Source organism: Scleropages formosus, chromosome 6 (genome assembly GCF_900964775.1).
Source record: "Scleropages formosus chromosome 6, fSclFor1.1, whole genome shotgun sequence".
In the NCBI taxonomy this organism is placed as follows: domain Eukaryota; kingdom Metazoa; phylum Chordata; class Actinopteri; order Osteoglossiformes; family Osteoglossidae; genus Scleropages; species Scleropages formosus.
The window spans coordinates 18640653-18667898 of NC_041811.1; the positions used below are offsets into that span (position 1 = coordinate 18640653).

Genomic DNA, 27246 nt, shown 5'->3' on the forward strand with positions numbered 1-27246 from the left:
TCACGTTCTGTGCGTGTCCCACGTGCAGATGTTTACGCATCTTTGGCAGGGCTACGTCAGCAGCAGCAGCTCGGATGAAAACATTGTTATGAAGAGAAGAGTAGCGTCGGCGGTGAACGCGGGTGCATCAGGATGTGCGGCGATGTTGCGCGAGAGAATACGACAGTTTCTGGCTGGTATCTGGTTCGCAACCCTGTAGTGCTTTCCGAACGACTCTGACGCCTGGATCTTTCTTCCAACTGGGGAAACCAGCTTAGATAGTGCAGTCGAATCGAGAGGGAACGACACATTGTGACCGCGGAGCTTTTCTCGACTCGAGTCAGTCGCCGCACAACGCGTTCCCTCCTGCGGAGCTGCAAACAGATGCCCGCATGTGACGATGTGAGCGAGCGAGCGAGCGCGCGACAGACAATGCACGCGCAGGGCCCCGGGTCCTTGCGCTCGCGGGTCAGGTACTCTCGCGGTAGCAGGTGGAGTGGAGCGGCGGCGCGGGGCGAGTTTTGGAAAAGAAATGTCACACTTTTTGGTAATAAGTTGAGCGGTGCGTCTGGGCGGCTGTTTTTAAGGAAGTTATGGCCTGTCGGCTTTTGGTGGAGTTAGACTTGCCGGACAGTTTTATTGAAGAATTTATCCGCGGTCAGTTAGTTGGTTAGACGACGGTCGGTTCGGTCAACTTCAAGTGTGTCGTTTTGGCGAGAACTTAAGACGAAGAAACTGATTCTGAAGAGAAGCGCTCGGCTGTCCCGGTCCGGTCCGGTCCGGCCCGGATATATAATAAGCGTTTTAAATTAAGCACACAGCTGACGACGACGGTGTAAAAAAAAAAAAAAAAAAAAAAAAAATCATCATGTCTTTCACGATGGAGGACACCCTGGAATCGGGTTGGGTGGCCGTCCGGCCCAACGTCTTCGACGAAAAAGAGAAGCACAAGTTTGTCTTTATAGTGGCGTGGAACGAGGTGGAGAGCAAGTTCGCCGTGACCTGCCACGACCGCACCGTGCAGAGACGCGCGGCCGAGGGGCTCGCGCTCTGCGGCGGGGCAGACGCCGGGCACGCGGCGGGGAGTCCGGCCAGCAGGAACGGGGAGAATAAAAGCCCCGCTCGGGCCGAGTCTCCAGGGCGACAAGGAGCGGTGGGAGCCGTTCCAGCGGCGGCGAGCGGGGGCCTCGAGTCTTTGGAGCCCACGGCGGGGAAAGAAGAAGAAGAAGAAGAAGGAGGAGGAGGAGGAGGCGGCGACGACGACGCCGCCGCCGGAGACTCGGACGACGCGGAGCCCGCTGTTCGGGAACACTCGAGCTGGGCCGGCCTCTTCTCCTTCCAGGACATGAGAGCCGTCCATCAGCAGCTGTGCTCCGTCAACTCGGACCTGGAGCCGTGCCTGCCCGCCTTCCCCGAGGAGCCCTCGGCCGTGTGGACGGTGCTGTTCGGCCTCCCGCAGGTGAGCCACAGGGACGTGGACGCGCTCTGCTACCAGCTCCAGGTGTACCTGGGCCACGCGCTCGACACGTGCGGCTGGAGGATCCTGTCCCAGGTGCTGTTCGCCGAGGGCGACGATCCGGACGAGTACTACGAGAGCCTGAGCGAGCTGCGGCACGAGGGCTACGAGGAGGCGCTGCTGCGGGCCAAGAGGCGCCTGCACGAGGTAACTAACGCGGCAGTCCCGTCCGTCGTCGTCGTCGTCATCATCATCATCATCATGTTGACTGGCTTGCGTTTCCATCTAGCACAGGCGTCACTTAACACACAGCTGTGCTTTTTTTCTTTATTAAGAAAAAAGAAATGGAGAGAGAGAGGGAAAAAAAAAAACTGGAGTCCTTCAGGGTCTTTAACCACTGTGCCACCTGTTGGCAGGTGTGACAAGGCTGACGTTTCATAACTCGAGATCCTCGGTTTGATCCAGGACAAAGTCCATATTTGGGCAACTAGTTAAGTGGAACTGAACATATGAAATAATAATAAAGCAGTGATAGAAATGGTTTTGACGAGCAGCCCAAGTGAAAATGAATAATGGGTCATGTTGAAAAAATGTTTTTATGTACAGCCTGCTTTGATCATTTATTTATTTACACACATCGAGTTTGTACGACTTTGTGTGCTCTCAAAACAAATAGTTACAGGGGTCATACATGTGTTGCACTGGGTAGAGTAATGGTGGCAGGGGGTGAGCTTAGCGTACTGCCGTCATTTATGCGATAAAACGGTTTATGTTGGCTTTCCGAACCCTCTGCCGTAAATCTGCTCTCGCCTCCCACCTAAATGTTGTGTGAAGATGGGAAAACCGTAACCGTGTCGCCGCAGCATAACTACACGAGGTGCCTTTCCATTGTTGTCTTTGTGCAGGGAAAAGCGAGGGGCCGGCAGTGTGGCTTGCCAAACACGGGAGCACGTGGTCCCCTCTGTGCTCCTTTGTTTCAGAAACAGTCCCAGGCTAGCAACGCCTGCTTTACATCGCAGAAATATGATCTGCACTAAAGAGGCCACTTCCTTAACCGTTTCGAGGAGGCGGGGGGGGGGTGGCAGAATCCACATCTCCGCTAAGAATGCGGACAGCATTGTTGAGGGCTTGGCTTTGTCCCTTGCCATTTGATGCTTTTCGTGTCGAGTGATGGGTGTGCTTGATGTCTTCTTCATCCATCCCTTCTCCTCTCTCTAGTTGTAACTATGCTCTTTTCCGATGCAGGATGTTTGTGTTTGATTTTTTTGCATTTTCACAAATTACTTCTTGAAGTTTGACATGGGGATTTAAACGTTTGTGTAATTTAATGTGATACAAGGGCAAGTGTATTTAGCCTGAACGTTTAATAGGCTGATCTAGGTCTTCCGGAAAGGATCGATGCATGTAGGTATGACATTTGTCGTGATGGCCGTGCATGTCTGGATATGTATAAAAATACAGTATTGTTGTCTGCGTACCACTTTTACTGCTTTCTTGTGTGGTTAAATGCTTGTTAGTAAATTATGGCCAGTGGCTCTTACACTTGCTGATGAGATTCTGTTGTAAAAATAATTTATGATGTCAGAAACACAGGTGGTATCGTACGACGCTCAGTTAGATTGTGCCAGGCTGTCAGAAAGGCTGCTGCTTGTCTTAGTGTTCATTAGATTCGCATTAGCAGATGCACAGTAATAACAAGAGACAAACTTTAACACACAAATGCAGACAAGCCTTATGTTAATGTTTATAGTTTGTAAATATTGTAGCATGACAGCTACAGGTGGTTGTTTTATTACTCACCGCAGAGCGACTCGGGAGTATTGCTACTTACGATAAATGGGCAGTAGGTAACACAGTTATGGTCAAAGGTTGCAAGATATTGTAACTACTATTTGCTTGCAGTTCTTAGTCCAAGTTCCCAGTCCTGCTTGGTCATGGTACTTACTTTTGAATTTCTCCAGGAGAACCCATCCATTGTCATGTTATCAATAGACACATGTCCAGTTCAGGATTGTAGTGGTCTGGACCCTATACCAGGGAGCATATGGTGTAAAGTAGGGTACTCCCAGGGTGGGATGCCAGTCTGTTGTTGGACAGTCTCACACACATGCACGCATGCATGCTTACTCACCCAGTCGTATAGAATGGGCAAGGGTGATGGGCATATTGAGATGTACAGTGTCAAAGAGGCAGAAGCCTGGCTGTTTCTTTGCTGAGTTGAAGATTCAGGTGGGTATTCTTTTGAAGCTCGATGGTCTGAAAGTACTCTACTCTGCACTTCTGCTTGATGGCTTATTTCAGCTTGCTTAGTATTGTTAACTGTAATGTAGGATCATGTTTATCCATTGATGGAGAAAAAGGCTTTGCTCCATGTATAATCACCAATTGATGAGGCATTTGACATGTATACTGTATATAACTGTAGGCTGTACTCGAGTCCTTTGGGCTACAGTTAGCCCCAGCATTCTGTGATCCATCTTTGCCATCCGGGTTCCAAGGGTCATGTTTGTCCAGAAATGTGAGGGGAGATGGAAGGCAGCCTGTGCTTCTGAGCTCTAGTTTCACGGTGAAATGTGCTTCAATTAATCGCTGCAGTCCGAGCAACTGGCCTGCTCTGCTTTATGTCTTTGCGCTCGGATGGAAAGAAGTTGTGTGCCTTGAGATGAGAAGAGAGTGTGTTTCGAGGAAAAAGCCCGTGTTCCCATGTGTGCCACATGGACTGTGGTGTACCGGGGGAAAACACTGTCATCTGCTTCTGGGAGCTGTTTGACCGAAACTTTGCTAGACAAAGCGCACCTGGCAGCTCTTACAGGAGCTCCTGCCATCACCCTGTGCTTTTACATGCTTTTGTCAGTCTGTATAGTTTAATCTACACAAATGGACAATAATGGCTTAGTTACCTCAACTAATGTAATTTACATGTTGTGAAAGTACTGATAATCCAAGTCATAACTGATGAAAATTGATTCCATTTAGTCTAGCACACAATCTAAGTGATTTCTTCCTCTAGTGTTGTTTTTAAGCTTTTTGTCTGCATAAATGACCAAAATCTGTTGCTGTTAGATATTGTAACATTTTATTTACACTCTGAAATTGTAGCTGGTGGGGAAATTGTGTGGAAAAAATTGTTAATTCTCAACATGTACAGACTATTAAACCCCATTAGTTCATGTGCAAAACATTTTGAAGAAATATTGCCATCATATGTTTTGACAAGAAACAATTGGGTTTGTATGTATCCAAAAATAGTTGGTTATTTCTTTTAAGTTACATAGCTAGTTGACTTTTCCCCAGTCATAGTTGCTTTTAAAGTCAAGGAAAAATGTAATATTTTTTTAGTTTGTGTGATTTTACAGTGTTGTAATACCTTGTTGACATTTAAATGCTTTGAGTCAACATGTTTTGGGTAAAATTAGCAGAATTATTGCCCTACTTATTATAAATATTTTGGCCTACTTTATAGAACATTTCTTGCAGCTCTTAAGAAATGGTTGGGTCCATATGAAATGTAAACTCAGATAATAAGTGATGATTTTTGTTAATGTATTATGGTCATTAAGTCAGTGTAAATGCAAGGTTTTTGAAAAACTGGTATACATCATTTATATCCAAAATATCTTTGTGTAGTAGTGTGTTGATTAGGCCAGTGAGCTTTATTATTCATTTTTCACACCTGGCAACCTTAAGAAAGGCCTTTTAATGCCTTGGTTATTTCTTTCTTTTCAGGAAAGGCTGTGCTTCCTCATCCTGATTTTTGCCATTTACTCTGGCTAGCCAGTGCTTTTTCCTGTTAGGGAAGTGTTCACTTGGTGCTGTGTTGTTAGTGGGAGGGAATTGATTCCCACATCCCAGGCCTTACATTAGAGCTGTATTGGAAAAGCACCATATAGGTCCTCAAATTTTTTTTAAATGGTTTTTTGTTTGAAATATTTATTATGCTCTTTAATGATACAGATTCATAATGTTTTCCCTTTTTTATGTTGATGGGAATGAATGCATAACATGATTGACATTCTTATGATGTCAGATTTTAGTGGGTTGGGGATACTTTAGAGCTCTACAAGTTCACATCCAACAAATATATAACTTATGACAGCCATTGCATTCACACATCTTATGTTTAAGATGATTATTAAAAGCACATTTTAATAATGTACAAGTCCCTCGTGCTAAAACTGAGGGCCCTTCTGGTTAATCCAAATGAATACATGTTAACTGCTTGTTAGGTTGCTAAACATTCTCTTAATAATGTTAATTCTTTATAAATGTGCCAGTATGTTGAATGCTTAAGGCTTTAACCTCTCCTGTGGTCACTCGGTCTAAGAACTGCAAACATGGGAATGAGAGGAATCCAGTGCGGGAGGCTGGTTAAACAGCTGCCTTTCTCAGGCGCATTGATACGGCCTTGGAGAGCAGGACTTTGACGAGAAGCCCTTGTTTTCCGCTGCTGCAGGTGCATCCCCGCAGTTTCTCTCAGTGTAGTACCACTGTTCTTCCGTGGCCTGGGTGGATTAAATGAGGAAGACTGCTTGTCTACGTCCCCCCATTTTGTTGGCCATTGACAGCTACTGTCTCCTTTCGTCTTTGACTCGCCTCATGTTTCTTCACTGCGTTAGCATGCTGTTGGGCCCCAGTGTAGCCGGGATGGCTTGGATATGTGGATAGAATCAACATGAAGACTGGGACTGTTCTACAACAATCTGGCACCCTTCTTCCCCAGGGAACTGATCCAAGCCCCGTTGGTTGTGTGGAAGTGGAAACGGCCGTTATAGGCGCCTCTCCAAGCTCTTCCGCGATTGCTGTAGGACACTGAGGTCTGGTAATTGGTAGGTTTGTGGAAGATATGCTGGTTCATCCTTTGTGCTCCTTAAACCAGCTATTGACTGCATGTCCTGTGTGGATGGGAATATTCTTGTTGTGGACATCAAGCAGGCAAGGAATCCCGCATTGTTTGGTGTATTTGATTGCCCAGCACGGTAATATGTAGAGCTGCATCTGTTGTGCTTATTCCAGTGTCCCACACTGGTGAGGAACTGCTAGACTTAAAATAATCTCTCTATGGATACATTTGTTTCACAACATGGAAAAGGATGACTTGAAAGAGTCTTAACATTTTTGACTACCAAGAAGCCCTGTGCATATGATCCTTCTACCATTGCGAAATATGATTTCCTTATGTGTGCGCAGTTTGTATACTTTTTGACTCTGGAAAGCTGTGGAGCAGTGGTACATATCCACAGTGTAACATCTCATGGAAAACACTCCTTATATTTCATATAATGTCAGACTTTAGCACTTTGTTATATGACTACCTCTTATGACAGCCTCTGCTATATCGATCTGAATAAAACTAATTATATTCCCAAGTGCTTTCTTGTACCTGACTTCACAGTATATAAAAATGTATATTTTTGCAGTTGTCAGTTTTTCCTTTTTGTATGGTATTTTTTTTTTATATTTAGCAGTTCGTGTGATTGTTACCACTGAGTACATAGAATATCAGTATGTTTGGGTATGTATTTTTATAGAAATTATAACCTTTGGTCTTTTTGGTGGTCTGATTTAATTTCTGAATAAAGGAAATGGTTAGAATTTCGTTATTTACCCTCTCAGCAGCGCTTCTGAAGTGGAAAAGGATCGTTGTTTATTAACTGTGCATTTTCCGTTTCAAGTTACATTTTAAATGAAGAGAAAATACTCCAAAAACAGGAACATCATTGCTCTGTGGTATTTGCCCATTATTTTTGGGATTTGTTAGTGCTCATCATTTTAGCATTTTTTTTAGTAGAAATATAGATTCGGGAAGTAGCATGTAATTACGTCAATATGAATGCATGATAAAAAAATGATGTAGCCTTCAGGTTTGACATATTAATTGCCATAATGGCATGAATGTGGTTTGAGGGTTATTATTCGGTCAGAAGTATTCTCTGTAGTGGTGAACATAAAGGCCAATTGCAGGATTTGAATGTTTTTGTGAGTATGTGGGCCGAAAGGAAATGATGATGAGGAAGTTTGAAATTAGTCTGGTATTGATGATCCTTTTTCAGCCTCATTATTTTTTGCTAATGTAAAAATCTCCGAGTCCAAGCTCCAAATCTTCCTCTGTTAACTTCGAAAGGGCTTTAGCAGCACTTCTTTGACTTGTCAGCCTCAGTACATTTCCTGTGGCTGTTAAGTGAGGAGGTCCAGGCTAGCTGCGTGCACTCAGTGTGCATGGAGAAAGTCCAGCTTTATTTCCATAGGTACCGTATATCTCCGCGGTTGGTTTGTTCAGGAGGGTGAGGTATTTCAATCTTGTGTTGGCTGGGAAAATATTTGTAGTGCTTCTTTCACCATATTTTATCATGGTACAAAATGGCCTAGTGAGACAGTTATTAATATACATAACTTACAGAAGATATCCAAATTTTTCTTCTGTACAGGTTTTGCTGGGTAACATTTACAAATCTATTAGTGTCATTTTGATTGGGAAGAACAGGGACTGTTGGTAGTGTAGTGCTTAGAGCTGCTGCCTTTGGATCCAAAGGTCACAGGTTCGATCCCCACCTCTCGCTGTAGTGTCCTTGAACAAGGGCGAGGTAGTTGGCATAAATTGTAAAATTACAGGGCTGTATATAATGGGTAAATAATTATCAGCTTGTAACTGTAATAACTGTAGCTTTAACATTGTAAGTTGCTTTGGAGAAAAGCATCAGATAAGTGTAAGAACGTGTGACAGTTTCTACGTGGTCATCCAGTTTTTTTATGAAGTTATTGCTGTTGTACATGTCGTAGAATTTATTAATTTACCTGATAACTTTTCTCCAGAGGAGTTTAAAAGGATTTACTGGAAGAACTTTTGCAGGAGCAATTTGGGATAAGTATCTTGCTCAGAGCTACTGTAGTTCAAGGTGGGATTCAAAACCTGGTTCAGCCTGAAGTTCAAGGCTGCAGCTCTAAATACAGCCTACTCGGTATGTCTGTATTTTACTCCTAAAAATAAAATTGCCAATACTTTGTCCAATTCCATAGGTTTTACCTGTGGTGTTTTTTTGTTAGTAATGGTTAATGATATAAAGATTTACTTACAATCCCTTTGTGTTTTTGCCATGGTTCTGTACCGCTTGGGGCTTTTTATTTAAGCAATTCAGGCCTCTAGCCTTTTCCTGCCCAAGGGATTTCCTTTCACGCTGCCTCTACTGTACCATCGATTACATGATGGTAATAGACTAATTTGTTTACCGCCCTTCCTGGGTACCTTCTGTCACAGATCAGGATTAACAAACTAGTGTGACAGTTTTGCTTTTTGTCAACAGCTTTGGAACTGTGGCCCACAGACTAAGCAGCTTTTCTTTCACACAGCAGGCATTCATTTATGCATTCTTTGGAAACAAAAATCATACATAGAGTACTAATGGTCTCCATGTGGTAATGCTCTCTCTCTTCATAATGTTCACTTTAGTACTTTTGCCTCATACAAGGTGTATACAATGCCCGAATCTCTCTCTGAGAGGTCTGACAGCAGGGTTCTTTGTAAACCTTGAATGGTCAAATATAGTTTCCTAGTCATGATCTTTGCTCTAGTTACACATTTCTCTTTGTGTACCTTTTTGGAGAAGAAATCGGAGAGATCGAGAGAACACGGAATGATAACCTTATTATTATATAGCTCCTAGTAGATTAGGATTTCAGAAAGCGTAAACGAATGAATGAATGAATTTCAGCGTGCTAGGTGGAATGTAGTGAGGTACTTTTGTCAGCTCTGGCAGTTTGCAGATTTGGTTTTTCTGACAGAATGGACCTAGGAACGTAAAAAGAACTTTAACGAAACTGTAGATGCTGATCCCATTTCAGTGACCTTGGAGTGCCTGCACGCAGCCCCTGGTAATCAATAAAGAGGGGGCATGCTGGGAGTCCTCATCATCTTGCTCTTTTGCGTGCCATGCTCAAAAGATGCAGAAAATAACTCCAAAGGGAAACAGCTGTTTGTATTTTATTGTTTCCACATCATCGTATGAATTAAGAACTGGTGTATGCATATCTTTGTGTTTTCTAAGATCGTGTCAGTGTGAACAATTTATGCGGGAGCTGTTACAGCTGAAGAATCCAATAGACCATGGGCCATTTCAGTATTAATTACTATTACCAAATTATTTTACCCTCAGAAGACAGTGAACATTACATTATATTTGATTTATTGGTGGCTGGTTCATTTATGTACATGTTTTTTCAGGCATTGCAATGTTTAAATATTTATGGTGCTTTAGCGTGCGCGCGCACACACACAGTCTGAAACTGCTTGTCCCGAGCAAGGCTGCAGCGAGCCGGAGCCTAAACCAGTCACACAGGGCGCAAGGCTGGAGGGGGAGGGAACGCACCCAGGACGGGACGTCAGTCAATCGCAAGGCACCCCAAGCAGGACTCGAATCCCAGACCCACCCGAGAGCAGGCACAGGCCAGACCCACTGTGCCACCGTGCCCCCTGTGCTTTAGCTCTTCGAGTGTAATTGATTTCCATATAGGGAATTCTTATTTTTTTCCAAGTTGTATTGTTGGCAAGGAACCCCTGGCTACCAATCACTGTTACTTTGTTTGTCCATCCAAAGTCCCCTTTAAAATCTTACAGCTCTTTGTTTTATGTAAAATGAATCCGAAGAGTGCAGTATAATTTTTCACCAGAGCCATATTTATTTTGCAGAGAGAGGAGTGTAACCCTAACTCTCTGCCAGATCTGTAACCAGACCATTGTAGTGATGCTGTAATAATGGCAGTGGCTCAGCCTGTTTTCACTTGTACAGTAGTACCGTGCCAGTCAGCCAGTTTAGAAGAAGAAAGTCACACACTGGTGAGCCACGTGGTTTACAGCCTTTGTGAAGTTTGTATGCCTTAGTTAAGATTCACATTCATGATTTTTTTAGGATCACCTTTGTATCTGAGCAGGCATCTTTTTTTTTAATAAACCCGATTCAAGAACAAGTAAGAGAGAGTCCCTGGGTCCTCTCTCAAACTTAGAGCTGTTCATAACTTGTTCCTAAATCAATCCACTACATCACAATAAATAAAATGGACGTCCCTTGATTTATTCACAGGCCGGGTTCTGTAAACACCATAGACAAAGCTGTAATGAATTATAAAAGTGAATTATAGATTTCATCAAATTTTCATCAACCATTTGTCCTATACAGAGTTGCTGCGTATCCTGAGAACATATTGCTCTAGGCAGAGTATACCGTAGGACAGGATGCTAGTTCTTTGGAGAACTTTTATTTACTGTCTTTTATTGAAAACATTTGTGACGTTTCTTAGCATCTGGCAACTTTCTGTGTGCTTCACTACCTATTGTGAATTATCTATGCCGTCCAGAAAAACCATAGTAACGGAGACGTACCTACCTTGGCCTATTGACAGTAGTGGTGAAAGGAAGATTAGAGATTAGAAATCTCTTGAACCCTTCTTTTTCACATTTGAAATGTACAGTTTTTATTTATAATTTTTCTAACACTAAGGATGAACATGTGTTGTGCTGCATGATGACAAGAGGAATGAGGAGCATGAAAGATACGACTTGTAAAATGCATAATGCTAGGATTTCTCTGAGAATTACTTTTAGTTCTCATGTGGTGATAGTCTGTCTCTGAATTCCACTGAGAACTGCAGACTTCTAAATAAACGTACACCATCTCACACCAAGTGGAATGAGCTACTATACTCTGAGACTCTTCTCCATGGGAGAATTTTCTTTAGTAGTCCACAGCTGCAGGGACAGGAGGGGCTGCGTTCGGGTTTCATGCGGGGAGCGAAAGCCAAGGTAAACAGTGGTCGCAGTGTTAAAGCTGAATCACCCAGTGTTTCCCCTGAAATGTACTGCTTTAGTTAAACGTACACATGAATGGAAGCCTTTTCTGTTCCTAGGAAATCAGAACATACAGAGCAGTGCTGCACATTCATGACCAGAAGTAAGATAATGTGGGTGAAGTAAAGCAGTTATAACAATGGAGAGCGTCAGAACAAAACTGGGTTTCTGATGGGTTTCAGTTATAACGTCAAATGTCAGAAAAGCTAACAAGTGTGTAATCGTAAATTACTATGCAGGAGTGTAAAGCAAGTTCAGTTATATGGAAATAAGTAGCTTAACAGTGATTTTTGCACCACTGTAGCCTGGAAATTTTGAGGTTATATTGGATGCAAACCATAGGCACTCGAATCTCACTCTGTAAAGGATATGTTGCTGCTGTTGCAGCATGTAGTTCTATAATTCTTTTTAATATTTTGGTTTAAAAACCACTCATTGTACTGAAATGGCGCTTGTCAAAAATGTTTCTAGTTCATGTTTCGACTTTGCTCAGCTGAGTGTTAACTTGTGTTAAACTTTTCACAGCAGACCTCTCTGAATGACACTTAAGCTGATTGAATGCTTTCAAAATTCAAATATACCATTTACTTTTTTTAGTACATCTCAGTTTAACTGGAGATTGGGAATGGTGTTTTACATCCTTTTCTCACTTAACTGACTTAAGCAATCCCTTGCAATCGTACTTGATGTTGATTTTAAACATTACATTTACATTTGTTCATTTAGCAGACGCTTTTCTCCAAAGCGACGTACATCTCACAGAAAGATAGAATGTGTGCAATTCATTAACAGAAAGAGACTTAGACGCAGACATGTGATTCAAAGCACAGTTGATTTGTTACTTTCCACCACATGAATCGATGTACATCACACGAGTAGCTGCATAAAGGTTTATCCATTAATCGATGATTTCTAATCACAAAATTGTAATAAACATTTACATCACACAAGTAGCTGCATAAAAGTGTATTCGTTATGATCACAAAGCAACACAATAAAGTAAGTGCAAAGTACAAGTAGCTTCTTATCAGCGGACACGATTGTGATGTTCTCATATTCTCCCTAGGTATTTGTTTTGTTCTTCAGTTTATTTTCATTTGCAGTTTTTACTACTAAGTGTAGCATTCAGCTGACTTCTTTGCCTAAGGCAACTTGGAGTGCTACATATGTATGCTATATTACCTACATTGCTTACATTACTACTTTGTTTATGCACACAAGGTCACTAAGGGCAATTTATAGTCACTTATTCATCAGAAACACATTTTTGGAGGGAACCCAAGCGAGCACATGGAGAACACGTGAATACCTCACAGAGAGCTATGTTCGAACCCATGTCTGAACACAGGACCTGTAAGGGTTTGGAGAAAAGCATCTGTTAAATGAAGAAATGTAACATGCTTGAGAATGTTCTTGCTTGTCCGAGAATTATCCGGTTAAAATTTTATGAAAGGGATTGTTTAGCTTCTTCGATCTCTTCCCACCTTTTAGTGTAGCCGTTTATATTATGTATTTAAAGAACTCCCAGTTGTAGGTTTTTTTCAAATAGTGGTCGGCTTGTAGGGGGTCTAAATGTAGATGCCAGTGCCACGTTCTCCTGTGAGAAAGTTCCCCTGAGATGCTTCTGTGTCTTTCAGCTCCTGGAGAAGCACAAGGCTACAGACAGCATGGTGGAGTTGCTGGAGATCTACCAGGAGGAGGATGAGGCCTACGCAGCGCTAGTGGAGGCCACCACAGAGCTGTACCAGTACCTGCTGCAGCCCTTCAGAGATATGAGGGAGCTGGCCATGCTGCGGCGGCAGCAGATCAAGGTGGAGGACGCATCGGTGCTGCTGTGGCTTGCACATATGCAACAGCTGGATCTGAGAAGCATGACTTTTATTGTGTGGTTATCTAGGATTGCAAGTTGTTTGAGATTTTAGGCCTTTGGGATAAAGAGGAGCTTTCCACTAAAAGGGAAACTTTCATATGTAAGAAGGGGGTGTGTGGTGGTTTGAATCTACTGTTTTTTTTAAGGAAGAGCATTAGTATAAAATTTCATCAATATTAGAGAGCTGAGGAAAGAGACTTCTGGAGTAGGTTCAAGACACATCTATCCGGACTTTTCAAACTTGAATTACTCAGCTGCTTTGGTGGATCAGAGAGGCACAGGAAATATTGTACAAAGTGTGGGCACCTTTAATTGCCTTTGGCCTTACAGCTTGGTAATCTTCACTTTTTAACGGAAGGTGTCTTGCGCTGCCGGCAGAATGCAGGGGCAGCCTAGCTAGTTAAACCTTTGTAGGGGTTCGGTATAGTTAGAAGCAGGAGGGGAAGAAAGTGACAGAACTTTGGAGTATTAAAGTTGGCAGAGTGTCGTGGCAGTGTGAGTGGAGGCCCAGGAAGGGAATGCCATTTCATATAGGCCTATTGTTTAAAGAAGTATGTCAAGTGGGAGTTATCGCGATCCTTTGGAATCATCTCAGGGAGATCTAAGCCATCAACACCTCCTTTTTAGCTGTGGAGTAGTAGTGCTATTAGTTTAACCTTACTTGACCAGCTATTCGTATAACCTTGGGTTTGGCCAGGACCTGCTCTCTGGCGGGCCTGGGGTTCGAGTCCTGCTTGGGGTGCCCTGTGACGGACCAGCGTCCCGTCCAGGGCGTGCTCCCTCCCCCTCCAGTCCCACGCCCTGCACTGCCAGGCTAGGCTCTGGCTTGCCGCGACCCTGCTCGGGACAGGCGGTTGTAGACAGTGTGTGTGTGTGTGTGTGTGTGTGTGTGTGTGTGTGTGTTTTGTACGGTGATGTATTTCAAATGCAAATAATATTAGGAGGAAAATTCAGAACAGGTTTTTCTTTTTTTATATATATTGGCTCTTGTGGTTGAAGCAACAAATGAACCTGTGTGTGTGTGTGTGTGTGTGTGTGTTCTCTGCATTTTATCACCCATATGTACAGCTGGGTTAATGAATGCAAAGACCCCTTTGAAGTTTGGTCTCTGATTCCTCTCTGATTTGATGTTACTTTTGATGGTGGAGCCATGATTAATTACTCAAATGTCAATGCAGTTTTGTCTGTCACAGGCCTGCTGCTATTTTCTCAGACCGATTGCTCCAGTTTGATGGGTATTTTGACCTTTATGAGTGGTATGTGCACATTGCTCTGTGTGTAACTTTGCAGTTCTGTACCGAAATGAAATTAAGTTGCTAATTACATGCCTGTGTAGCTTGTCTGGAAAGACCCTCTTAGCAGAGGGATCACTCAAGGGATTTGCTCTAGCCAGATCAGCTTAAATACAACATTAGTGTTATTGCAGTACCGCAGTACCTCTTCAGTCATACTGTCGTTGCTGCTCAGGGGTTCAGTTCCCAAAAGCTCTAACATTTACGTTTAGCTGACGCTTTTTTCCAAAGCGGTTTACACTGTTAAGCTGCTTACAATTATTTACCCATTTATGCAGCTGGGTAATTTTACTGGAGCAATTTAGGGTAAGTACCTTGTTCAAGGGTACTACAGCTAGAGGTGGGATTCAAACCTGCAACCTTTGGGTTCAAAGGCAGCAGCTCTTACCATTACACTATGAACTGCCTCTGATATTACAACGATTTTAAAACATAGACCCCAGTTTAATGACATTAAGGCATGCGATATCCTAGAATGAGTATTATCCTTACTTGTTAGTTTTCTTCCATTGCATTTATATATATATAGCCCATTCTCTATACACTGTATGTAATCTCACACACACACAAAACCAACTATGTAAGACATTAGCTATTTCACAAGTTGGTACATAGTTAGGAGGGGAGCATGGTGGCGTGGCTGTTTTGGTCGATTTGGCCGGTGCCCACTATGTGGCAGGTCTGGGGTTCAAGCCCTGCTTGGGGTACCTTGCGATGGACTGGCGTCTTGTCCGGGGTGTGTCCCTTCCTCCCTTGGCCTTACGCCCTGTGTTGCCGGGTAAGGCTCGAGCTTGCGATGACCCCGCTCGGGACAAATGGTGGTTGACATTGGTTGGTATATAGCTAGCAGTGGACAGTGTTGTAGGCCAGCACTCAGTCATCACCTCTGCAGCATTTAACCTGCAATAAAGATCTTGAGATAAAAATATCCACATAAAATACTTACAACTAAGCTGTTTCTATGTATAATGCATCCCTTGTAAAGGTTGCTGGAAGCTACAAGTCCCCATGGGAACTGCATGGGGGAAATGTTCCCAGCCCTGTATCACTGAGTCATTTCTCAGTAGTTTGCATTAAATTAAAGTCTTATGGTTTTGCAGGCGTTGCATTTATTTTGCCCACCGAATACAGCCCTGCTTTATGACTCCAGTGGGTTGGGTTTCCTTTTTCATGACATTGAGATACCTAAAGTTATTAAAGTTTACCCTGGAAGGGCCTTGTGTGCATCACCTTCCTGCTCGACAGTGTAGCTGTCTTTTTCTGTCTACAGCAAATCAGGCCAATTTAAAAATGAAGTTGTACTGTAAGCCATTATGTGAAGCTTTATCAATCAGATGGGCGCAATGAAAGGAAAAATGTCCATTTTGCTTTTCTTTTCTTTCAGTGGCCAATCTGTTACTGTGTACGACAGCCAAGTTGAAGGTAATCTATGAGCCAGTATGGCGCAGGGCAAGCTGGCGGGGGGACAACAGAGCTCCATCCAGTCACCCTGTTTGTGATGGAGTGTAACTGAGAGGGCATCTGAGAAGCTGGACAAGGGCGGGTCTTAAACACAGAATAGACGCAGCTGAAATAAGTACAAATGGAAGGAGATTACAGGTGTATTTCTAATATGTCTGTGGACATACCACACACTCATTCCCAACCCCCAGTGTGAGGAGAAAGCTGCTCCTGTGGTAGAATCAACAGACATCTGTCAGGCCCCACTCCCTCCAACCCAGCACCCAGCCCAACCCCTCCTCTAAGCTCCCAGAATCCACAGCAAAAGGAAGCTCGTCAATGTGTGCGTTAATGGCAGAATGAATGATGGAAACACTCATTGGCCTTGAACAGTGGCCATGGTGCACAAAGGTCTTTGTTTTGCCAAGTTCCAACTTCAGAGTTTTTGATGTGAACATTCTAAGTTTGGAAGCGCTAAGTGACAGACTCTTTGTCGTCTGAGGCTGCTAATCTGGAAGCACGGGGGACGAAAATATGTGCTCGCCGACTTTTTATAGGCCTCTAAGGAAATGAATGGGGTAGAGGGTATAGCAGGATATTGCTGCTTCTAAGAACATTTTAGAAGTTTAAAAATCTTCCATTGAGATGCGTTTTTGTTACAGAATACTGTATGTGAAGATGGTTTTTGCTCTTTTGCCACTGTTTATGCTTTGGAGCATGCTGTAATGTGCACTAAAGGTGCTGCAAGACCTTCTGTTATCGGAGAAAACGAAATTCAGTAGATATGGAAAAGTCTCCCCTTTTTGTAGGTTGCTAATTTTTTTGTTTTTTTTGTGGCTGTTTGTGTACCGTGGGTTGAAGATTAAGTCAAACCACCCCCTCTGTAGTGCAAGAGCCAACATTCCAAACGTTATGCAAACCAACGGTTCACATCTGCCTGGGCCTCTCAAGCAAACGGCGCAATCCGCCAGTTTTCGGCAAGGGTCGATGAGGCAGGGCCTCCGAGTTGCACCAATTCATGTCACTCAGTGAAAAGGAAAAGCAGATATTTGAATAAAATTTGCATGCTGCTGTTTTTCATGCTGCAGGGAAAACCTGTTACAAGTTACTAGGCGAGTGTGACAAAAGCAGGGTGGATAGTTCACGTAGTAAAAACTCAAGAGTATTTGTCCCCCCCCCCTTTCTCCATACTGTTTGAGTGACTGTTTTTCATATGTAGAACTTTGTTGATAAGGCAGTGGAATTGTTTTGACAAGATTGTTTACTTTTACAGGATGATTTTTTTTATTGACCACTTTTTTCACTGCAGTGCAGAACTGTGGTGCTTCTAATGTCTTGTTTGTGCACCATTCAGTTTTGACAGACTCCATGGGTCCATTCTTGGTCATATGATGTCATATGATTCACCTTTCTTTGTCCGTCACTGGACAGCTGCCAGGTGTTAGTTTCAGTACATTTATGGTCAGTTCTTACATGGTTAAGCACACTAAACTGGAGACCAAATATATAAGTGAAGAATAAAATGGTAAGACAATGAATCTGTAAATTTTAGTTACAATTTTGAGAACCAAGCACATGTTGGACAAAAGTTTCTTAATGAAAGATATATTCTGTTCCACCCTTTTTTCATTGTGTGTCCATTCTGTTTAGAGTAGAACAGCTTCCAATTGTGCACCATGATCTCACACAGTATGCAATGTTTGTTCCCTTAGTTGAGCTAAATTTGTCTTTTCTCAGCTTCCATCTGGATCCTGCATGATTCTTAATTGCCCAGTCCAAGTGTACTGAATAGTTCCTTTAGACATAAACATGTTAACTGCCAAATCCTATTTATTTATTTTGGGGGCACTTGTGCCAAGAGAGACTTGTGGAAGATATGGAAAATATATGTACAAAGTAAACGCAGATAACAAGAATGAAAGAATACTGTCAATATTGTTACAGCTAATGCCATGCAGTGTTTCAGTTCAGGTGCCCCCCCAAAAACAGCTGCTGGGTACTAGGCTGACTGGCGGGCTCGGATGTTATGTCTGCTCAATGGCAATTTTGAGGAACCACCCGGATACAAAGCTTGTTCTGTTTCTCTGCTTCTGGTCGGGACAGACAACCAGTGGTAGAGGTTGGGTACAGAATTGATCTACCAGAAAAGGTGATTATTATACATAAATGTACACTGATTGTGTAAATAAGAGCATGATGACCAATAATGTGCATAACACAGACTCTCCAAATGAGATTCTTGGATTATTTGCAGAGGATTTCTACTCTCGAGACACTGAGTCCTTACTTCTAGATGCAGGCATCCAGATTTAGACACTGCTTTGTTGTGCAGGAGAGCAAAAAAGCAGTGTCAATTACTTGGGGTCACAGTGAAATGTGCGAAAATGTTTTTACACAAAATACAAGCAAGTGCCACTTCAAGAATTGAGATGTATGTATGTCCAGTTTATTTTGAGGGTCTTGGTAGTTTTGAGGGGCATAAGAAACCACCTGGCAATATTTCTCACTTATGTAATTTAGATGCAGGACTCAATGTTGCTTGAACTTATTATTCCAGCAATTGATTGATTGAGGATTTGGTGGATAAAGATCATTTTTGGTATCTCATAAAGTTTTACAGTTTTGTACAAGAATAAAAGTTTGCAGGTTCTTCATTGCTGTTTAAAGTTAGACTTGTAGTTTGGCCTGGCACGCTGTTTTGTTAAGGCAATAACAGATAATAGCTGATTGACGAACTCTGGACTTCTTACTTAAATATCAGAGGTTTTATCAGATGATAGCTTTCAGGAGGTGGGGGAGAAAAAAGGTGAAATGGCCATCTTCTTTCAGGACATGAGTCTGATTTCTGTGTGGATTTTTATCCAGGTCTGTGTGTGAACACACTGCAGAACACCAGTGGTGTCTCTGTTTTTGCTCCCCCGACACTACAGTGTGTCATAGATAATGCTGAAGGTAGTAGGTGTAAATGAGGTTTCCCACTCATTTTAAAATGTCTTTTATCGCACGGCAGGACATCACTGCATCACCCTCATAGAGTTCCTGGTGTACAGAACCAGAGTATTGTGGGGCCTTAAGTGACATCACCTACATTCCCTGGTGTTGCTCTCCTGTTTCCAGCAGGGTTGAGGGAATCATGAATAAGTCATGTGGTTTGTTTTGCATAGCTTGATGCACAGTGCAGCTATAGGCTTACAGCTGTTCTGTACCAGTGCAGTAGACCGAGTTCCTAGTTCCCTAACCAGCCTGTTGGTAGATGGGCATCTCAACTGTGGAGTGCCTGTTTCATTCCTGGAAAGAATTGGGGCTTGTATCATCCTGAGATGCCTAGTGCAAAATAGCATTAGTTGTACAAATGGGTTGTTTGTGAATTGGGAAATAATGGATGAAATCCCCTGCTGAAGAAGCGATCAGATTACAAGCGTAAGTGTTTGATTACATGCAATTAAATTATTAATTTACCACAAATGACTGTTAAAACTGGTTTTGGTGAAGCTGAAGCAAAGGACAAGAAACTTGTTTCAGATAGCGGGAACTGCATCTGCTCAAGAGATCTGAATTGCAATACTGGGTTTTTTTTTTTTTTTTTTAAATTGTTGTAGAGAATTTATGAAAGTTTTTAATTTTCATCAAGTGGCAAAACAACCCCAGATGCTAGACATGAAAGCATACCTATGGACCCTTCTCAGGGGAAATGTTAATGGTGCAAAATGATGGTCTCAACTGAGCTTGAATGTATTTTGGTTAGACATAAATATATTTGCAAAATGTGGGGGGCACGATGGTGCAGCGGGTTTGGCTGGGTCCCGATCTCTGGCGGGTCAGGAGTTTGAGTCCTGCTTGGGGTGCCTTGCGACGGACTTGCGTCCCATCCCTGGTGTGCCGCCACCTCCCCCTCCAGCCTTGTGCCCTGTGTTGCCGGGATAGGCTCCAGCTTGCCGCGACCCCGCTTGTGTCAAGTGGTTTCAGACTGTGTGTGTGTGTATATTTGCAAAATGGATGGACCTTTAATGCTGAGAACATCAAAAGTGAAAGGTTAGTTTCCTGTTAAGTGAATTATCAAAATCTGTTTTTTAAAAAAAAAAAAAAAAAAAAACGGACATTAGGGTTCCAATAAAGTGGTGGGGAGATACTGACAACTTTTGTCCATTGGTTTATCTTAGAAAACCCATACAGGTCTACAGTAAGTACCGGAAGTAGATGTTAGTCATCCATTTCCTGCAACAGCGAATCATTAGTTGAAAGTGGATATTGCAGTGTTTTAATAATAAATAACCCCGAGGAAAGAGTGAGTTAACATGTTTACATATCATGTTCTTCAGGTCTTTTTAGTGCGATTTACCGCCCTTTTGCCCTAAGGCTTGACCTGTGTCTGATCTAATTGTAACCAATCCACATTTGTTCTCTGGGTCCAAGCTGTTTCGGTGAAACCCAGTAGTTCTGCCGACTCAACAATGGCCTGCTGGCAGCAATCTAGCAACTCATTCACGACATGCAGTGAAAAGACTTCCTTGTTGCCCACTGTCAGAAGCAGCATGTCCAGCGTTTGGTCCTGAACAGTGCTTTGTGCTGACAAAAATGACTAATGGAATACTACATCAGCCGGATCTTTACTATTCATCAGATTTTGTTACTTGCTGTACCAGCTGGGGACAGGTGGTAGCGTAATGGTTAGAGCTGCTACTTCTGGACCCAAAGGTCTCAGGTTCAGATTCCATATGCAGCTAGAGTACCGTTAACCAAAGTATTTTCCCTAAATTGCTCCAGTAAAATTACCCAGCTTCATAAATGGGTAAATAATTGTAAGTCACTTTGGAGAAAAGTGTCAGGTAACTGAATAATTGTAAATTTAAAGATTAGTCCATGAAACACTCTTTTATGGGTACGGTATTATAATTAACTGTAATTTAGTGGATATCGTCTATCGAAGCCTATAATGTTAGATTTTATATAACATACAGTGATTTACCCTTTTGTTCGGCTGGGTAAATTTCACTGGAGCAATTCAGAGTGAGTACTGTACCTTGATCAAGGCTACTGCAGCTTCAAATAACAATCAAGTTCTTTGATTGCAGCTGATGGCTGTAACCACTATACTGTATGCTGCTTCCAGTATGTATTTTCTGTTGCTTAATAAAGCAGCCAAAGAAGGTGTAGAACTAAACTTGGGATTCATTTTAATAGTATTTTTGTGAGGCTTGCCAAAATTTTTTTTTTTTTTTTTTGGAGCATGGCCTAATTGAACCATCAGCAGTCTCATCCTCCACTTGAAAAGAAGTTATAGCGTAGCCCGTTACCAGACAGAAAGCCGCATGTCTGCTTGGGTAGACGGAGATTAGAAAATTTGTCAAGGATCACGGCAGCAGCAAAGAGTGGTCCGCAAAAAATAATGACAAGAGGAGCGTCTCTGAGCTCAGAGATCCCTTTGCCTTCAGACTACTTAGTGCTGCAGGAGGTCTGTTTCGTTCTCTCGCAGATTTCTGTCATGTAGCAGAGTGCTCTGGACGGCCGTGGTCTCGGATCGCTCCTGTGCTGCTTCATACCGTAATCTGAGATCTGATCCTTGAGCTGCTGCTGCACTCAGTGTGCCCTTTTCCCACAGGTAGCCTGTATCAGTTTTCTGCTATCTTTGGTTCTCCATGCTGACCAGCATGATTCAGAGGTTGCATGCGGGTCTGGGATGCAGACGGTACCTCGACATCAGGAGTCGTATCTCGGACAATGCCTTTGACTGTTCGCTTCCGTCTTACAGGACAGTGCGGGGTATGTCTGACGTCACTGTCTCTGAACTGTAGTTGCCTGAAGACACAAAGGCAGCATTTAGCCACATTGAATGACACGCGCACACACAAGAACTTACAGTAAATGTCCTTTGTCACACTGCTGAATGCTCTAACCCATTTAACCATTTTTCTCCCACAGAAAGGGTTTCTATTTGTGGAAAGACTTGGAAGTTAATGGCAGGGATGAGGTAGTACACTTTGTTTTCTCAAACTCTCCTTGCTCTAAAAATAGCGTGCCTCACCCAGCACTAAGTTCCACCTAAGTCATCTGGAAGTTATTATCTTGCATAATTGCCATTTAGGCACAAGGGGAAAACAAACGCTGCTGGACCGACAATAGTGTCCATAGTGACAAAAGGCCACGCCACGCATACCTACGTTTCTGTGATCAACAAAGGGCAGGTGAAATGTGTTGAGGTCTTGTGTGATGTAGCTAATTATTCAGTATGTTTGAGCTCACAGTGGTTCACTACCACTTTCCCAACACTGTAACTTGTTAATCCACTGCATGTGTGCACTTTGCTAAACATAGTAATAGAGGCTTTGTAGTAACAGCAGCTCTGCTTAAAATACATTGAGGATCTTTGGAAGGTAGTAATTGAGTGTTCTATAATTTTTGACTGGCCCATTTAGTTAACTCTCTGATGACCTTGGAGTTCTGTTGTCCGCTTGGGATGAGGCCCTTGGGGGCTGGATTTTCGGTAAAGCCATAAAGCCTTAAATAAGTGACTTTCCACGTGTGCCTGGAAAGCTCTGCATCTCCTAGCTCTTAATCTAGGCTTTTGTAAATACAAACTGCTAACTAGGGTCATTTGTTCAGTCCCAAATGCTTGTTTTACAGTAAAGTAGCCTTATGGGTACTTGAATTTCATGAGTTTGTATAGTAATTTGCCAAGCTCACATCACAGGTCTGGTGAGCCTCACTGAGGGAAATGCATGGTGTGAATCCCTTCTTTGGAGAGCATCATGAATAGCCCCAGACCATAATGATGTTGCTTTTGTGTGCTGTGAACAGGTGGCCTCTCTGTGTGTTAATGGCAGCAGCAACAGTAAGGGTGAAAGTGATGTGGAGCTTTTGGAAACCAGTAGAACAAGATGACAGCTAGGGCAGCTTGTACATTTTGGAAAAGATGTTCAGCCTTCTGAAATGCATTGCCTTGTTCAAGGATTCGTTGAGATGCTGAGAGCCCAGTAAGATTGACTGAGAAAATGGTACACTCTGCAGAGAACTGGGTTTTCAGCTTTAAGCACTAAGTATTTAATTGACATTGTCTTAGTAACATCTGGGTCTCCTGTGTGACATTTCTGATATCAAAATGACAATGGACACCAGCGATGGTCTGTCCAAAGATAAAAGTGCAAATGTAACAGCTTGAGCCACTTAATTTCTTGAAAACATCCAGTTTTTATTACCTATATCAAAATCTTTTTCCTGTGTTGTCGCAGAGAATGAACATCACTGCAAGTCGTATGCTTTATTTTACGTTAAAGTTTGCGTGTTGTACAGGGTTTACTTCTAACTACAGTTTTCCTAGTACAAATGTAGGAAAAGTTAGCCTCCATGCATCACTTTTTATGAGCCAGTTTGAGAATATTTGCCATTGTCCTGGGAGGGATATTTCACTGTTGAGGCCATGTTTTACATTCGGTAATGCTGGTGATGGGTAATGGAGAAAGGATCTCCCATCTGCAGCCTGCTTCCTCAAACAATGTCTGATCAGAGAGGGAGGCCCAGTTCTGGAGCAATGGGAACATATCTTTTCTAGTTCTAAATCTGACATACGTATACCATAAGAACTAAAGAAAAAAAACCATTTTTGGTCTTTTCCCGTTGACCTGATTTCACATGTCTAAGGCTACATACGCAAGTTTTCGTAGTTTGCAGTAGCTGCACAAACAGAGTCAGCAACCTGTTTCAATATCAACAGTCAGATATTGTTCTTCCCCTTGGGTATGACTGAAGGCACCCTGTTCCTTAGATCTCCATGGAGAATGACTACCTGGGCCCCCGCAGGATCGAGGGCCTGAAGAAAGAGGATGCGGACTGGCAGAAGAAAGCACATGCTGCTGTACTGTCCATCCAGGACCTCACTGTGAAGTACTTTGAGATTATAGCTCGAGCACAAAAAGGTAAAAGGCACAAGGGCATGCCACAATTTGACCCTAGGTTACCTTATTCAGCCATCTTCAATTTGAACTTGGTTGCTTGAATTCTTCTTCCTCTTGCTAGAATTTTCTACTGCATTGCAGTGTTTGACAGTCATAAACGTGATTGTTTTTGTTATAAAGTTTTTGTTCTCAATCTTTCTCATGTCCAGACAGCTGAATAAAATTGGAGGTTAAAAATTTGTAACATTCTGTATCTTCTTGACTGATATGTCAGGTACATCAGTTTTGTTTTTTGTTGATTTGTACATTGCTTTGGAGAAAAGAGTCTGATAAATGATTAAATTTTAATGTAAAGAAAGAATAATAAGGTGCAGTAAAAGGGAAATTTTAATAGCCTTACAGGGATCTGTAGACTGGAATATAGAATGTACTGGTTTAAAATGTTCATTGTGTGAAAAGCAAAATTTTTTGACCACATTCCATAGTGACTGGAAAAACTGTTTTAAGTAAATGTCCACACAGACCTTAATAAGTCATGATGTAGTGGCCAGAGTGCATCAGTAAATGTTCCCTAGAGGCTGACATGCTGACCATGAAGATGTGGTACTTTAGGCTGTGCATCCATTCAAGGGAAGCATTGATTCGATCTGTTGACCTTGTCTTCTCTTTTCCTTTTTGCATTTGCTAGGGATGAATCTTAACGATTTAAACAAATCAAATCAACTGTTGAGGGAAACCTTATGAGTCCTAAATGCTTCTATTAGCAGTTGAGCGCAAACAGTTCGCTAGCGGTTGTCTGCTAGCGTCCTTTGACGAATAAGTCTTGTAAAAATGTGCATTCGCTCCTCTTCGTGTCTCACGTCCTCAGCGGTGTACGAGCGCATGCGCATGGACCAGAAGAAGTTTGGAAAGGCGGCGTGGGCTGTGGCGGTGGACCGCATGGAGAAGCTGCAGTATGCCGTGTCCAAAGAGTCACTGCAGCTCATGAGGGCCAAAGAGATCTGCCTGGAGCAGAAGAAGCACACATTGCGGGAGGAGGTACCCATGATGCAGCAGTCTCTGGCTGCCTCTTCTACATTCAGAAAGCTTTACTCACCTGTGTTTGATTCACTGTTCTCTCTATTCATTCATACAGCTAGGCTTTCCCCCATTTACAAGTCTATGTGTGATTTCTTACATTTTTAGGATTTGGTTTTCTGAGCTCTTTATTTCTCTCATTTCATGTTTGTGTCAGGACAGTTTTTGCAGACACCTATCTATGTTGTGTGTTCTGTAGCTGCTGGAGACAGGTTTTTTTTTTATATATATATATTTATAAAATTGATATTTACTCGCCTTTTGTACCCCCACCACTAGATGCAGGGCCTGCAGGATAGCAAGGATGCAATGGTGCGTTTGGACCAGCTCGAGGCACAGTACTACGAACTGCAGCTGCAGATCTACGAGATCCAATTTGAGATCCTCAAATATGAGGAGTTGCTGCTGACCGGGCAGCTGGAGAGCATCAAGAGGCAGATGATTGGTGAGTCGCTTTGTAGCTTGTGATGATTGTCAACGACTGTCGGCTGAAACTGTCAAATATGAATTGGCAGTTACATTTACTTCTTAGACCACTTTGCAGCCTTGAGTATGTGCATTGCTAAGCTCGAAGAAGCAGGACCATTGTCCTAATACTAGTGTAATAATTGTTTGAGTAATATATGGATGTAACGTGTCCGCCTTAAGCTTTGTTTTTAGAGTTGTGCGGTCCCAGTTCCAGATGACCCCACTGACAGATTCCATTAGTCCAGTGTCCTCAAGCCATTCTTTAACAAGTTAATGCTAATGAATTGCCAAAATTAAGTCAATTGGGCCTTCTAATGCTGCACAAATTGTTGCACTCTGAGCATTTCTAAGTTCATTTCTGTTCTCAGACAAAAAGTCTTAAATGGTTTCACAGATAAATATATGTGATCTAGATTGGAAATTTGTTTTAGCTTGCTCACACTTAGATGTCCCATGCATGCGTGAAAAGGTAATTGTGGAACATAATGCAATGTAGTATTTGTTAAAGCTGCCTTGACTGTAGATGAAATTGTCTGACACAATCATTAAGATTTAATCTCTGACAGTAAAATTAAGTGCTTTTTTTTCCCTCTGAGGCTCATTCATCGTTATTACTAGTAACTTTGAAATTTTTATTTTTTTCCTTTTAATTTGATTACTTTAATTACTTCTTTGACACGTCTGCTTCATGATTACTGTGGCTTCCAGCTGAATAAAAGCTGTGCGTTTCCTGACCCTCCCCCCCGCCATGTGCCACAGAGCGGCAGGATGAGGTGGTGTACTACGACACTTATGAGAGCACCGAGGCCATGCAGGCCACCGAAGACATGGCCACTTCGGTGCAGCCTTGCCGTGAGGAGCTGCACAGGCTGCATCAGAGGGTGCGGCAGCTGGAGGCCAGGAGGGGACGCATCACAGCGAAGAAGGCCTACCTCAGAAATAAGAAGGTGGACTTTTACATGCCCCCATAGGAAGCTGCAAAAATAGAAAATTACCTTTGAAGGATAGAGATGCTACAATGCAGAACTTTATACAAATGGCAGATAAGCGTGACCATCGATTTGTCATATTGTAAAATACCTCTGTTAAACCAGCCTTTCGTTCTTGTATGGTTGAACTCAGTTAGTTTGAGTGTATTTAAAACCCAAGTCCCACAAGTCAACGTTCTGCATAATTGCCCCAATAGTTCAGTATTTTAAAAATCATTTGTTTTTGTTGTGTCATGGATTTACCACTACTTCTCTTCTGGACTGCTGTGCTGCTTTAGTCTCAAAGACCTGGTGGTCTTGTAGAATATTCTATGTTAAATATTTTTTGCAGAATTCATTTTTTTTCTTTGTGTGTAAGCTTTATAACCATGACCTCTGTTTTTCCTGATTCTCTCTCCCCCCCGAAATATTTTTCTGACACTTTTATCCTGTTACTTGCGTATCAGGGACTGTTTTTTGCTGTACAGCCATTTTGGACAACACTTGTTTTGTGTTTTAAAGTGATGTTCTTAAGTGTGTTCTGTTCATTTTCTTCCTTGCTTATTTCTTTACAGGAATATTAGACCCATTGACATTTTTTCAATATAGACAACATATTGTTTTCTTGGAAGTGTACAAGGAACTCACATTTGTTCCACATGCTGGTATGAAGTCTGTATCTCTTTATATGAATTCCAGTGCTCTTTGTTCTTTAGGAAATTTGCATTGGTAATCACAGTGAAAAGGTACAGCACCGCCATGGAGCTCAGGAGGACAAGTCCCAACATCCCCTACAGGTATTTGCTGCTGAAATCTTATGTATGTGGTTTAAACATTCTTTGAAATAGTCTTAACAAAACTAATTTTGGAAAAAACGTAACATTTCTGTAGCTAAAGCAAACAAATGGTTTTCTGTGTTGTTAATGCAAGGAATTCTGGGGCTAGAATTCATAGCAAATCTTCGTCTGGAAA

General features: G+C 42.5%; 1 protein-coding gene across 3 annotated transcripts in view; it reads left to right on the forward strand.

The window, feature by feature from the left end:
• The window catches only part of jmy (junction mediating and regulatory protein, p53 cofactor), a 34107-nt gene continuing 6861 nt past the window's right edge, over positions 1–27246 (forward strand). The window contains exons 1-7 of one of the 3 annotated variants that reach the window (XM_029252802.1): positions 1–1642; positions 12908–13081; positions 23632–23782; positions 24630–24799; positions 25118–25283; positions 26066–26253; positions 26991–27071. In XM_029252802.1, coding sequence (XP_029108635.1) covers positions 848–1642; positions 12908–13081; positions 23632–23782; positions 24630–24799; positions 25118–25283; positions 26066–26253; positions 26991–27071 — 1725 coding nt within the window. In that variant the 5' untranslated portion in view covers positions 1–847. The remainder of the gene's footprint in view (positions 1643–12907; positions 13082–23631; positions 23783–24629; positions 24800–25117; positions 25284–26065; positions 26254–26990; positions 27072–27246) is intronic. The other 2 variants (XM_018736687.2, XM_029252803.1) reach the window with 2 other exon arrangements.